The sequence below is a fragment of the Kwoniella pini genome, chromosome 3 (assembly GCF_000512605.2).
Source record: "Kwoniella pini CBS 10737 chromosome 3, complete sequence".
Classification (NCBI taxonomy): domain Eukaryota; kingdom Fungi; phylum Basidiomycota; class Tremellomycetes; order Tremellales; family Cryptococcaceae; genus Kwoniella; species Kwoniella pini.
In genome coordinates this window covers 651915-665951 of record NC_091718.1, presented here as the reverse complement: position 1 = coordinate 665951, position 14037 = coordinate 651915, and the positions used below count along the sequence as shown (strand labels likewise).

Sequence of the window (14037 nt, the reverse complement as noted above, 5' to 3'; positions counted from 1 at the left end):
TGTGAGATATCTGTATCTTTCAGCTGTTATTCGGATTAGGGTTATTATCATTTTGTCATTTACCGTTGAATATCAATGACAATAACAAGCGGACATCGCCGAATATAGCCAGGAACAAACAATTACAATCTCAAGTTATAAGATAAAAGTTCAAAAAAGATGCATTATCAGTTATCTATTCTTCAATTTTCACCCAACATACATGCATCAAAGTGGGGAATGACTACAATGGCGAAGGGCAAATCGAAGATCTCATCTCAAGCTCTATCGGAGGAGGATGCCCAAAATGAGACACTTTTGCAATCAAGCGGGAAAACGAAAAACCGTCAACCAAAAAATCAAAATCAGCCTCAAGGAAACCCAAAGATTAAAGATACAATGCCTCCAATACCTCATAAAGATCTATTTCAACGTATAAATTATTCTTATCAAGCTTCAATCTTTCTTCAATCTCTTGGGGCTAATTCAAATACGACTTCCTCCAAGTCGATTTCGAATGATGGAATACAAACACATGATGTAGGTATGAAAATTGATAGAAAAGGTAAAAGGAGAGCAATAGAATATGATCATAATTTAGAGGAAGCTTTTACTAATAACGGTGACGATCCAGAGATCTTGAAGAGGAAGTTTAGACAATTATCTAGAATGAATATAAGAGAGATGAATATTATGACTGCTCACAATCAACTTAAATTGTAAGCTACTAATCAGGACCACTTATCAAGGTCAAGGTGGTCGAAGCTGATCAAAACATACTTTTCACTCGTAGAGATCCGTCTTTGAAAAGATCGTTATGCAAATCATGCGGAACAGTCCTTATACCTGGCTTAACGTCTCGAATCCGCAATAGGCGTAAGTCATCTTCAAGATTCCTTATCATCGATTGTAAAAAGCTAATTCAACTATTCTCTTAGCGAACCTAAATTCATTCTCGACTACTCATCATACTTGTTTGACATGTTCTTCTTCATTATCACTTCCTTGTCCGCCGATACCGCTTCATGCATACCAACCCTCGGTACCTGGTGGAGGAGCGACACATTCAATTCAACCACTATCTAACGAAGACAATTTGGACGGTCCTGTACGTTTCAAAAGACGATTAAAAGCTTCGAAGAGGGGTAAAAGGGTGTTTCATGAGATTGAAAAGAGTCATTCTGATCCGAGTGGAGTTGGGCACGTGCTTTGGAAAGGAGATGAAAAGGTAGAGAATTGGGGTATACCTTGTAGTACTAATAACATAGATTAATGTCATTCCACGCATCCGATTAGCCTGGTTAATCCAATTGTATTCAATTAAATAGAAAGTGTTGTAACATAAATGAATCATTGTGATGAGCCCTCTTCGGGTCCTCGGATCTTCAGAATAGTTCGATAGTGAATGATAATATGCGTACATGGTAATCTAACATGGGATATCTCGTTCCAATCGGGGTATATAGTAAAAGTAGTATCAATCTTACAAGGTCTACAGTGAGACCGTCAAAGCACGAATCTCAAGGAAACCAAAATCAAAATCGCGAAACCATCAACATCCCTTGTCGCCGTGAAGCCCTCCATCCACCGGTCAAACCCCCTTACCACTCGGCGACCGTCTAGTGCTTTGTTCTTCAGATCAATCTAGATTTTTCGTTCGACCATCCCACTCCAGCATAATAATCAATCCTCCAACCTCAGTGTGCTCAAGGCCGAGAGTGTCTCTCTCGAACCAATCCATACACGTCTATTGCGATTTCTAAAATCTCCTGCCGCCGTTACTGACAGGAGCATGTCTTTGAGGCTGTTGCTGTGGCGGGCCACCTCGGGTCCTCGGGTCCATCCCTTGACCTTGTGGAGGCGGCCTTTGCATCGGTGGTTGTCCTTGCTGCGGTGGTGGTCTTTGCTGTTGTCCTTGTGGAGGAGGTGGACCCCTGTAGCTACCTTGCTGTTGTGGAGGTGGGGCGTTGCGCAAATTGGGATTATTTCTATACGTTTGAGCTAAATTACTTGCTAGATGTTGACCTGGTGGAGGAGCTGAAGAAGCTATTCCTGGTCCACCACGAGGAACTGTAGACGCTATTCCCGGTCCTCCTGCTGAGCCTGATCCGGCCGATCTAGGCCCAGATGATGGCGGTACTCTCTGTAAAGGTCCTGGATTCGGTCTCATTGACGTAGCTGCAGGTGAAGATGATGCTGGAGTGGAAGTGGCTGTTGATGCTGGTCCAAGGATTCCGGCTTTCTTTTCTGCTGCTTGAAGAATTTGGTCGCTGAGCACAAAAAGTGAATGATCAGTACGAACTTCCGCGTTAGACTGCATGGGCATAGAACCATCCAACTCACTCCAGCAAATTCAAGCAAGCACAACAAACGACCCATTCTACGCAATCTTCATTTCCGACTCCTAGAGTCTGCCAAACCTGCTTCTCGTCCTCTGACTTCCCCGTCACCGTGATTCTAGTACCGCCTCCCTTCTCAGGTGGGTTTTTAGCGACTTTTCCGAACTAAGATAGGGGTACACTACAATGTCAGTACGTTATACATTTTCATGAAAGCTTTGTTCAGCCTCCTGCGCCTCCGCTTGCCTCTGCTCTCCTCATCACTTTTTGCTCGTCCGACTGCTCGCATATACTCTGCGAGATGCTTTTTTGTTCTCTCCTGTCCTCGTATTGCCTCAATATCATAGAAAAAGACCAATAGTTAAATTACTCACCTCAATTCGTTTAGGTGGAATTTGATGACCCGCATATTTAAAGTAAAACATCGTCCAGAACTCCGCATTTGGATTTGGTTTACTGATTTGATAAAGCGGCGTATCATCTTGATTCACTATTTTGTAAATGGGCGACATGACACCTGTATTTTCTATTGTCCACCTTAAATCCCTAGATGCTTCGCATCGTACGACATTATGAGGTTGTTTATTTGATCCAACTGTTGGAACTGATGCTGATGAATGGCCTGGTTGACCTGGTCTCGTTGGAGGGAAAAGTTTGGCTACGCATAGATCGCCTTGTGGAGAAGGGGTAAGAAGATAATTTACACGATTCTACATAGTGAGTCAGCTTGTTGTCTCATGAGGTGTGTTAGGAGAAGAGCGAAGAATTTGGGTTTAGCATCAGAACAGGGATGAGGTGGCATAGATATGAGAGATTGGAAGAGAATGTACCTCTTCAGTGTGCCTAGTAATGCAGAGTCAGCTAAATGCTGATTTACAGCTGACCACATGCAGACAACTTACAAGTATGTATACAGTATTTGATTTGGTTGTCCTGAAGCCAGAGAGGCATCAGCACAGATATTGATCATCCTTTCCCCGTTACGCTCGTCCTTACTACCATTCATACTGCCTATCGCTACCGGAAGACCGTGTACTCACCATGAGGTGTAACGATCAACGTTGGTAAATGATTTGGCATCGGCGCATGGTGCGGAGATGTGAATCTAGCAAGCCATCCATATTAGCGTTGAAGAGAAGAGAATGTGTTGGATGGGCACGTACACGGTATATATAGCTGAATTAGTCATTTTAGGTATTGATACGATTGAAAGACAAGCATTGAACCGTACAATGTAGTCCGGAATAGGGTATCACGAGTTGAGTATATATAAGTGTAAAGCAAGTTGGGGACAAGGAAGTGAGCGATGCAAAGAAATAAATGAGGTGAGCGTGGCTTGGCATAATATCATTTGGCTCGACCAGGAGTTGGTGAACAAGGCAACCTTTGATGGTCAAGTTCAAACGCGACGTTTGACAAGCATCAAGGGAGTACTTGTCTATCTCGCCTAAAGCTCCATGGTTGGTTAAGAAAACTGAACTTACCCGCCATGACCTCCGTTCCCTCTATGTTATCCTGATCTGATTGCTTTGACTAAGTTGTAAGGGGTCAATGAATGTTCCGGGTTGATGAAGGTATCGAGGTGATAACAAGTTCTCTTCTCCTTTTCCCTTCCTTTCTATATTTGGATACCTTCTTATGTATATCCTGGCCGATGATCAAAACGTGATGTAACGAATCCTTTCAAATATAAGCAGTGTCGATCTTTGTATGTTATGGTGATGAATGAACAATGGTGGCAATTGATGAAAATGCAAATGTGAACTGAATATGTTTATTGTTTATCTATTGAAGAGTGTTTCGGATGTGATATTACCTTTCTCGCGTAAAGTTTATATCGTATTTCTTTATTTTGATTCTGATGTTCAGCTTCCGTAAAATCCTACTTCTGATGATGGCAGATGATGATTCCTAACTAAAGATTATGCTATGTTGAACATTGGAAAGGTGAGAGATCGGTCGCCTGAGTGAATTAATCTCTTTTGTTGATGCACTTCCACAGATATAAAACGCCAAGCAAGAAAAGATAATATGGTAACTTTGTAGTAGTCTAGACTTTTTTAGCTTTGTTATCGTATTCCCGATTACAAAATTGCTGACAAGCCACTATACCCGATTAGAAAATTGATATAACCCATTAGGAAGGAATTGTTATCATTAGTACCCGGTTAGGAACTGTGCACTGCCCCTGACTCGCTTGGTCCCTGATTCAATATTGAGAACATCATTTGCCGGTAAGTTTAAGAACATATTAGCGGCAAGATGCCATTCTTGAATACGAGTGTATGATCAAGCGGAAAGAACTGATCTCTCCTCATAAGCAACTTTCACCAGGCACTATTACAACGTCTGTGATGGAGCTAGGCATTTGTGAGTATCGTCTCCATACCGATTTTGAGCCAAATCCTAGTTGTTGATTGAAGGTGATACCCAGCTTTTGTCTTGCTCGCTGACAGTGGCATAACCACTTCGCGAGTGAACAGCTCAAAAGGGTCAATCAGGTTTCAAACATATGGGAGAACAATTGATAGGATCCAATATTCTACCCCAGAGTAGAAGCTCAACCCTCCCAAGTGCAATACGTTGATACACTCTCTTCTGGAGAACGGTGGTCGTAGGAGTTACAATAGACGAGCGCTACAATCTTCCAGCGGTGCGACGTACTGGTCATGCTTTCTGGAGGAAGGCAAATGATTGAGTACTGTCTGGCGAAGCCTCCTTTTTCCTTTTCAGTGAACAAAGGGTGTGTTCTCGATGGATATACACTATTGGTCATATATCGTAGTTACGACTTTAGCATGCACTGCATCATCAAACGCTAGCATAGTGGGTAAGAAGAATAGAAGTCGTGGCTTGCTTCTGATGTGGAGCTATGGGGTCTTCATTTCGCCTAAACATACCCAAGATTATGATAAGACAGATGCTGTATGAGAGAAGAACACCTCTGCCTATCCCCTTCCATATATCTAGAGGATGACGGCAGAATGATTCTGATTCTGATGATGATGATATGAAGTAGCGATAGAGCAAGTGGGGAGATCCTCCATTCAATCAAGTCCAACCCTTATCTCTTGCAACAAAGTCGTCACTTCTCATGACGTAGAAGGCCTTATCGACGTTTGCCTTCCTGTTGTCATCATCTTTTGCTTCGACCAGCTCAGCTACTCCCCTATGTCTGTCCGTCATGACCGAACCAATGACGTTGTTGGATTTCTCGATTCTGCTTATCTCAAAGGATGCACGCTTTTGGGCGCCTAGTCGACTTCACCTGGGCTTCTCAAGATGCTCCACTATGTCCGTTGTAATCGGACCAATGACGTGTACACATAGGCGACTTCGCAATTGGAAAGGATTGACGCTTGCAGCTAGCTAGTCGACTATACGTGGTCTTCTCAGGAGGCTCCACCCGTTGAAAGGAGCCAGGTTGGCGTACTTTGTTCGGTCTCCAAGTAACAAGGTATAAAGAGGCTCATACTCTTCAATGAAATATCTTTTCTCCCCAATTCCCTTTCCGTACACATAATTTCGCCTTACAAAGAAGATCTCACCGCCGATCACCATGTCTTACTCGTTCCAATCAGCTCAATCTACAAAGTTACCTGTCAAATGCGAATCATGTAGAAACTTTGATAAGAACGGTTCCGCTTGGTGCGGTAGCTCTGAGCTATCAAGGGGGTAAGTTCATGGATCCTACCTTCCCGTACATTTCGATAATCGACTGAGAAAGAGTCGGTCGCTTGTCGTGGCTGATGGCCTACTGTAGCTCGTGCGACTTTTGTACCATGACCAAGCAAGAGTGTATTTTTGACAAAAGAGTATTGGAAGAATATTTCACCCGATCAGCAGTCGTTAAAGACCCGATCCTCAATGCATTTTGGGACAAAAACGCTTCGTAAGTCAACGTCACATTCTGTAACACTCAGCTTTAAGTATTAATGACTGATTATGTCACTCGAAAAGGTCTTCCCAGTATCTAGGCGTACCTGCCAGTGAGTGGAAATTTCCCCGACCAGCAATCCTCTCGCCGGGCCAAACTACAGCTCCCACTCAGCAAACCGCTCCCTCGCAATTGCCTAGCATGATACCACCAGGTCTTCGACCTAGTGACTTCTACACCTCAGTGGATCAACCGGAAACACTACCAACCACTGTAGGTACTACATTCGAGCAGCAAACAAATAATCAACCCAGATAAATTCTGTCATCCCAGCGAGATAGGGGTCTACCAACACGTGATTCGCTTCGAGCGAATGGTGTTGACTGCGTACATCTGATTTTTTGCATTCATATACGATATCTAGTCAACTTTTAGCATTCATACACGATATTTAGTTCAATTTTAGCATTTATACACGAGATATAGCATGATAACAATGTATAGCCAGATTATGGATATTATGGAATACTTTGCAGGCAGCCCATCCAATTTGAATTCCTTCCTGCTTGATCGCCACATTGCTTAGGTGAGGTCCTGTAAGATGGTACGATATCAGCTACAATCATGAAACCCATTGTATAGCCAATCAATTCAGCTCTCGACATGTCTACACCACAGGAACTGCAATCTGTTACGACACGACCACGTTAGTTAGTGCTCCGGGATTGCTAATTGCGAGTTGTCAAATCGGTACATATCATACTCAATCATGTGGATCTTTGAGACGATCTTGAGATCAAGCCCATTATTGCCGAGGAAAGGGAGATGCATCTACGATAATAGCTTTCTGCGATACTCCATAGATCACTTGATACAGCTCACCAGCCTTGTCGAGTTTCCGTCTAAGGCCATTCCCTGATGTTGCATTCATGCGTGCCCTCTAGGGCGCAAGTCATGCAGGCTCTAATTTCCACAACATTAATAGTGATTCTCTGTGTAAGATAGTAAAGCATTATTGAATGACATAAAACCACTTACTTCGAAAATGCGTTATCTGGTACACAGGGCGTCATGGGATCCGTTTGACACCTCATACATTTGTAATAAGTCTTCCCTGTAATCTGATCTGTCCACGTAGGTTTCGTCATATCTGATCCTATAGATCCCTGGACACTGATTTGGGGATCAGAAGCCTGATTGTAGGGCTGGGTGACGTGAGGCTCGTAACCATAGGAATAATCAGGCGGTACATAGCTAGTATATGAGGAGAGACCTGGTCCGTAAACAGTAGGTGCTTGAAATGAATTCAGATAGATGGAATTTGCAGATCCCTGTGCCCCCGCACCGCTAGTATCGACGATATGTCCTTGTCCGTTACGACTGTCATAGTATCAATGTATATGACTATCGGTGGACGCAAGGCAAGTTGACTCACTTCGCATTATTGAATAGAAAAGTCTCCATGTCGTCGGTCTTGTGATGTTCCGGTCGAGCGAGATACTTCGATACCTTCTCCTCATCTAGCTCACAGGTTTGTTTGCGGCGAAGGCATCTTGTACAAGATCTGAGATTATCGGGCAAGGGGAATCAGTAACATCATCATTTATGAAAGCAAGGTCAAGTATTAGGAGCTGCTAAGTATGTCAACATACCCGGCTGTGGAATCTGGCGTGCATTTTTTCTTGGTTTCTTCGGTGCAACGTTTGCATCTGAATGGCATTCGCCACCCTTGCGGCTTCCATCCATCACTAGCAGATTGTTCGACTTGAGTACTCATATTCGTCCCGAGTGATATGCAAGACCAGTCGATGGATTTTCTCAGGCTATACGATTGTTTGTACGGTAAATTGAGAGGGGGAATGAAAATGACAGGGAAATTGAGACTAGATAAAGCATGGCTCGTAAATATTATTACATTCCAATAAAGTACCAATGTTCTCCTCGACTCGATAGGACAATTGCAATCCTTTTTGACAATCCAGAATCAACTGAAATCCGACCTTTCATGGGATAACCCAACTCAGCGCCTGGAACAAAGTAGGCAAATCAGGCTGCTCAAAGGAAGAATTCATGTAGTGCAGAATGTTAGATCGTCATGAATGGAGGAGACGACGTCGAGTTGTAATGCAGACGATGATCATAACATACTTTTCACCAAGTTGTATGTTCCGACCATCAAATATCAAAAGAAACTGCATAAGGTCTTCTGGTAAAGCCCTTTGAAACATCTACAGCTCTTTCCTTTTGGAAACAGAAGATGGCCAGGCCAATTAGTCGACATCATTGTCATCAACACAGATAATTTCCAGATGGCCGCACGAGGCTCAGGCAAGGACGTAGTGTCTTGTGCTTCATGAAGTAGATTCGCATTACCAATCAAAGAATTGTTATCGCAATTTGATAATCCCGTGATCAACTTTTAGACCCTTTCTTTCCACCCATTCATCCATTTCATCCTCTTTCACACCTAAAAAGCGTTCTGCCCATTTAATTCCGTTGGACATATACGCCTTTCTCATCACTTCCCAAGCTCTTTCACGTATCTTATCTTCTCCCCAAGATAAAATGACTCTTTCATAAGTTGTCGCTTGTTTTACCAATTTAAAACATCTAATTGGGTCAAAAGAATGAAACGATATTGATCTTGCTATTAATACTGATAAATTAATTTCTTCAGTAGTGATAAAAGGCTTTTCAACTTCATTTTGGCTATCTTGTGAATAAGAAGTAGAAGTATGATCAAAAGGTCTTTTGAGATATTTTCGAGGTGATTGAGTGAGTTGGAAATATATTGACCAGAATTCTTTTTCACCAAGAATTGTTAATTGATATAATAAATAAAGTGAGGTAAACTCATTCTTCCTATTTTCGTTTTCTCGGATTGTTAGATTTTCCACACCTTGAATCATATCAATATTTTGCGCTTTGTTTTTCCCTTTTCGATCGGCCATTGTCTGATATAAACCAGGTATTAATCCACTTAAAGAGGAGATCAGTTGAGGTTTATTATTTGCAAGTATTGAAAATTGTGCTGATGATTCGAACACTATTTGATTTAATAAATCATTAGTTAGTATTATGTACTTCACATAACTAATAATGTATGATTAGATTTACCTTCTATAGCAAAATCATCAATTCTGCCGGAAGCAACGACTCCTTCTCTCAATTTCCCTATGCAGTTGCCCATCAATTATCATACCCACAAACTCGATAAACGAAAAGCAGAAATGAGCATACGAAATAGTAATACGATACTACTTAAACTCTCCCATTCATTTTTCGAATCTTTTAAAGGTGGAGTATGACGAAGTGTTCCAAATGTAGAATAATGTTTATCTATCTATCGGGACAAATCATATCAGTCTTGATTCGTTAGTAAACAATAATAAACCCATTATATAGCATACTTTTCTATTTATGAATGATCTATACCTTTCTTGCGTATCCCAACTTTTTAATCTACCTCGAACATGAATCAGCTTAAGAATTTGGAAGAAGCAAAATTATGACTAACGCATCACCTTCTGCACCATCTCCTCCACTCCTACTAACACTTTGAATCAATTCAAAATCAAAATCATCTCCATCCATTCGAGTAGGTGTACCGATTTCTTTTCTCATAGGTTTTATATCTCCAGAAGGGGAAGCTAAAGCTGATCTACTTTGTGAAGAATTTGACCAATCTTTTTTGGATAATCGAGGGGTATACTTATCTCGAGTTGAATTCTCATATTGCCGAACAGGTTGTAGGGAGGTATAATTCGATGGTCCAGCTTGACCCGTTACATTCTGCTCAGATATCCCTTCGAATGCATCACGTCTATACGATTTGTGAGTCACTTCTCTCGGTGTTCGACCTTCAGTACGTGTATGCGTCGAGCCTTCTCCGGTTGTTGGTCCCGATACTCTGGATGCATTTTGATTGTCGCGTTGGCGTGCATGAGGAGGTTGATACCTCTGCATCTGGTCACTCGCTAAATTCTGCTTTCAATATCGGCTTGGTTGAATGTATGTACGAGAAATGTTCATATAAGATATATGGAATGAAAGGATGAACTGTCGAGTTTGTTTTGTTTGTTTTCGTTGCATCGGGGAACAAGGCACCAAACGACAACCGGAAAGATAATCCTAAGTAAGCCTGTTCGCGCTATCTAATCCTACTAATTTCGGAGGACATTTTAGTGTGATCGTCATGCAACCTAAAGACAAAGTGTAGGGTCGGGAAGACATTCATCTCATTAAAGATAGTTATATATGAAGAAGATACTGCAAGAACGTCAAATTGAAAACCAAGAAACTGTTTGTGATAAAGCTATATAGATATATGTGTATATGATGAAAAGTCACGCTCGTTTGTCCATCCATCCGTTACTGGTCCGTTAAAACGTCTGATTAGAACATGAGAGAAGTCCTTATAAGCCAAGAAGTGATCCATATAAACCAAAGATGTGTAGTTTTATGCCGCGTAAATCCATTTCTCGTCGCCGTTAAGTCATTTTTCAAAACTAGTTGGCTTAAAGAAGAGCAGCAAGACCGCCGACAAGGGCGAGAGCGACGGCTGGGAGGGCGATCATTTTGTTGGAGAGAGCACCTGATTTAGCAGCGGATGCAGCGGCAGATGCAACAGCGGAAGTGGCTGCACCAGCAGCGGAACCAGCAGCGGAGGTAGCAGATCCAGCGGCAGAGGCAACGCTATAGATGATATCACAATCAGCCACGCTATTGTATGCTACGAACAGAATGACTCACGATGCGGCTTTGCTGGTAGCAGCAGAAGAAGCAGCAGCAGAAGACATAGCTGAGGAAGCGGCAGCGGAAGAAGAAGCTACAGCAGAGGTAGAGGTGGTGGAGACAGCGTTAGAGCCGGAAACGGCGCTACATCAGAAAGAAGATCAGCTCAATTACATGGTTATAGGATTTGAACATATTTTGCTTACCTAGCGGTACCAGATGAGGATACGGTGGTGGTGACAGCACCGGTGGATACACCGCTAGTGGCAGCAGTGGAGTTCAAACAAGAGTTGGAGGCACCAGCTTGAATGGTGAGAGGAGCTTATGAAGAATTATAGATCAGCATGGGTCGGTCGTGGGGGTTCCAGATGACAACTTACAAGAGTAAGCGATGTTACCAGTGGAGTCGGTAAGCTTCAAGGTGATAGAGGTACCGGAAGCGAGGTTGACGGTCCAGGTGAGAGGGGATGAGGTGAGGTTGTCATCGATAGTCTCAATGGCAGCGGCTGATACTTGTCCACCGGGAATTACGGCACTGATAAAAATATGGAATAATAAAGATCAGTGAAACGCTCGGATGTCTTGTATATTAAGGTTTATGTGACGCCAAGAAGTGGTGCTACGCGATGCGAGTTTCGGCGATAGCAGAACTTTCTAGAAATTCGCATGATTTTCCCAGAAAGGTGATGAGAAGGAAAACTCACAGAATGTAAGGAGCAGTTCCTTCAGCGAAAGTGATGGAGGCGGGTTCTAAATAGAATGAACACGATCAGCATACATTAAAACTGGCCAGTGGAGATCGGCCGCCGAGCAGTAATGTCTGGTTTGTCGCTGGATCGAGCGGCAAACGAAGAGCAGTCGTTACAAGGATACTCACGACATTGAACGAGGGAAGCCTAAAGTTGATACAAATTGTCAGCATGCGTCCCACTATACAAGCAAGGATGTGACATCAAGAAGAGATGACTTACTGGGGTGTTGATTGTCAAACCGTAAGCTTGTCCCACAAGGGCAGCAGCGAGGATAATGTTTTTGGCGAACATTGTGTTTGTTATGAGATTGTTTGGATTGATTGTAAGGTAGATGGAATACGAGGAGGATGTATAAAGGATTATTGTAATTATACGACTTGAAGAAAGAAAGAAAAAGAAGAGAAGAGAGATGAGAGATGAGTGATGTTTTGGTTTTTTAGTAGATGGCTGATTATGTATGATGGTTGGTTATTAGTTATAGTTGCATGGGAAGGGATTTAGTTTGTCTTGTTGGATAACGTGTTCTGATTGTATAATTCGCGTCAATGCGCAGCCCTTCTGCGGTCTTCAGGTCCAATGTCGGGTCAGGGTAATCAACACACAGACCCGTTTAATTACTAATTCGGGTAAGACTAGTGAGGCTGTGCCTCTTTTAAAACATTTGGTTTTAACCAATCGTATGATATAAACCCCCAGGACTGACGTCGTTCCTACCTATCACCGTATACAAAAGTGGAGGAGGTCCATCAAATACGCGAAATTTCTATTCTTTTCTACAAATTTCTTTTTAGCATTACAAAAATAGAACAACCTTTTCATTAGTTCAGTCTTTCAAGGTAAGCTGCGAAAGTGTTGATCCTGATGATAGCATTCCGATTCCGATCTCAAGGGTAAAGGGATTTATGATTAACCTTTTTTGGTTACAAAAGGATATGATCCGATGATAACGTCAACGTTTGCCGGCCGTGAGAAACGAATCTAAACTCAAAAAAGTAAAATCAATCACGTGTTTGAATCTTACGAGCACTTCCCCAGGTGGAAATGGAAGATATATCTAAAGGACTTGAACCTTTCCGGATACCTATTGAGGACACTCATCACTTGGGATCATTCCTACTTGTTCGTCATACAAAATATCCTGGCTGTTCATGCATGATATCATACTGACAGATATCAGCAGTATATAACCGACTCGATCTTTCCTGATGGAACACCTGTGACAACATACGAGCCAGAATCAAGCTCTGCAGATGGCGAGTCCGATGAGGATTCAACAAATGAGACATACACTTGCTCCTGCGTTGCAAATCACGATGACCATCCTTCCGTGAACATATGCACAGTTGAGAATGGGGCTACTTGCGACTGCGTGAGTGATTTTGGTGAGTATCGCAGTGCAGGTAATTCGAGTGATGGACAAACATTGATTAGGCCTGCTGTTCAGGTAATTTCTATTACATGCCAAGCGGTAATTGCGATGATCATAAAGACATCGACAGGCAACTGTTGAATCTCGAAGCATTACCTGAAAGACTACCTTTAGTAGAATGTTCACCCATTTGCCCATGTTCTGGTAATTGTGCCAATAGGTTGACCCAACGTGGTGTACTGTGAGCTCTGAAGCTTCACAAAATGCGAAGGTCGTCGAAACTAATAGCGATGTCCAGAATATCGACGACTATACGACCGTCGTCGTCTGGTGTAGGATTGGGTCTGTTCTACATTTCAACAACTCATGATGACTTGCCACAAGGGTGTTTTGTATCTCTATATGCAGGTGAATACCTAACAACTGATCAAGCTCGACAAAGGTGGTCCAATCAAAGAGTCCATGAAGAAGGACAAGGCAATCATATCCTCTCGTTGAAATTGCCGGGGAAGACATGGCACATAGATCCTAGATTCAAAGGCAATATTGGAAGGTTTCTGAATCATTCATGCGATCCAAATTGTGTAATTCAAATCGTGAGATGGGGTATAGATAGTCTACCTAGAGCTGCTATTTTCGTAAGTTCAACGACGTCTTTCGTCTTACTTCGTTTACTTAGCCATGCTGATAAGTCTGCATCTTGTAGACCAAGAGGGGCGTCCGAGTGGGTGAGGAATTGACTTTTGACTATGCCAACGCTTCTGGATCTGTCGATCTAGCCGCCCAATTAGACCGCCAAAACGTTATAGAAGATGGGGCTGGACGGACGAAATGCTTGTGCGGTAGCCAAAAATGTAGAGGATGGATGCCTTTTGACGAGACATTGTAATTCCGTATCTTCATTTGTTGTAGATAATTGTATGTAGACTCACCGCATGACAGGATCAATGGCCACAGCCCGACGCTGAATTGGGTAAACAATCTGTT

At 42.6% G+C, this 14037-nt stretch overlaps 6 protein-coding genes across 6 annotated transcripts; 3 read left to right on the top strand and 3 right to left on the bottom strand.

Annotated features, from left to right (window-relative positions):
* Positions 1–228: 228 nt before the first annotated feature.
* Positions 229–1252, top strand: I206_102449 (uncharacterized protein; the record flags this gene model as incomplete). Its single annotated transcript, XM_019154559.1, has 3 exons — positions 229–698; positions 773–855; positions 918–1252. 3 exons carry the CDS (start codon positions 229–231, stop codon positions 1250–1252), a joined length of 888 nt encoding a protein of 295 aa, XP_019011962.1.
* A 486-nt stretch (positions 1253–1738) lies between these two features.
* On the bottom strand, positions 1739–3507 carry I206_102448 (uncharacterized protein; the record flags this gene model as incomplete). The annotated part of the gene is made up of 7 exons (XM_019154558.2): positions 1739–2249; positions 2323–2483; positions 2693–3028; positions 3149–3161; positions 3221–3251; positions 3359–3423; positions 3482–3507. The coding sequence occupies 7 exons, from the start codon at positions 3505–3507 to the stop codon at positions 1739–1741; spliced, it is 1143 nt and encodes a 380-aa protein (XP_019011961.2).
* A 2370-nt stretch (positions 3508–5877) lies between these two features.
* On the top strand, positions 5878–6513 carry I206_102447 (uncharacterized protein; the record flags this gene model as incomplete). Its single annotated transcript, XM_019154557.1, has 3 exons — positions 5878–5993; positions 6082–6210; positions 6279–6513. The coding sequence occupies 3 exons, from the start codon at positions 5878–5880 to the stop codon at positions 6511–6513; spliced, it is 480 nt and encodes a 159-aa protein (XP_019011960.1).
* A 2069-nt stretch (positions 6514–8582) lies between these two features.
* I206_102446 (uncharacterized protein) lies at positions 8583–10161 on the bottom strand (the record flags this gene model as incomplete). Its single annotated transcript, XM_019154555.1, has 5 exons — positions 8583–9241; positions 9313–9369; positions 9436–9538; positions 9606–9657; positions 9713–10161. 5 exons carry the CDS (start codon positions 10159–10161, stop codon positions 8583–8585), a joined length of 1320 nt encoding a protein of 439 aa, XP_019011958.1.
* Positions 10162–10712: 551 nt separating this feature from the next.
* I206_102445 (uncharacterized protein) lies at positions 10713–11972 on the bottom strand (the record flags this gene model as incomplete). The annotated part of the gene is made up of 7 exons (XM_019154554.1): positions 10713–10890; positions 10948–11073; positions 11136–11250; positions 11310–11464; positions 11634–11679; positions 11807–11825; positions 11901–11972. The coding sequence occupies 7 exons, from the start codon at positions 11970–11972 to the stop codon at positions 10713–10715; spliced, it is 711 nt and encodes a 236-aa protein (XP_019011957.1).
* Positions 11973–12722: 750 nt separating this feature from the next.
* Positions 12723–13939, top strand: I206_102444 (uncharacterized protein; the record flags this gene model as incomplete). The annotated part of the gene is made up of 5 exons (XM_019154553.2): positions 12723–12800; positions 12862–13063; positions 13126–13291; positions 13349–13688; positions 13757–13939. 5 exons carry the CDS (start codon positions 12723–12725, stop codon positions 13937–13939), a joined length of 969 nt encoding a protein of 322 aa, XP_019011956.2.
* Between the last annotated feature and the right edge of the window lie 98 nt (positions 13940–14037).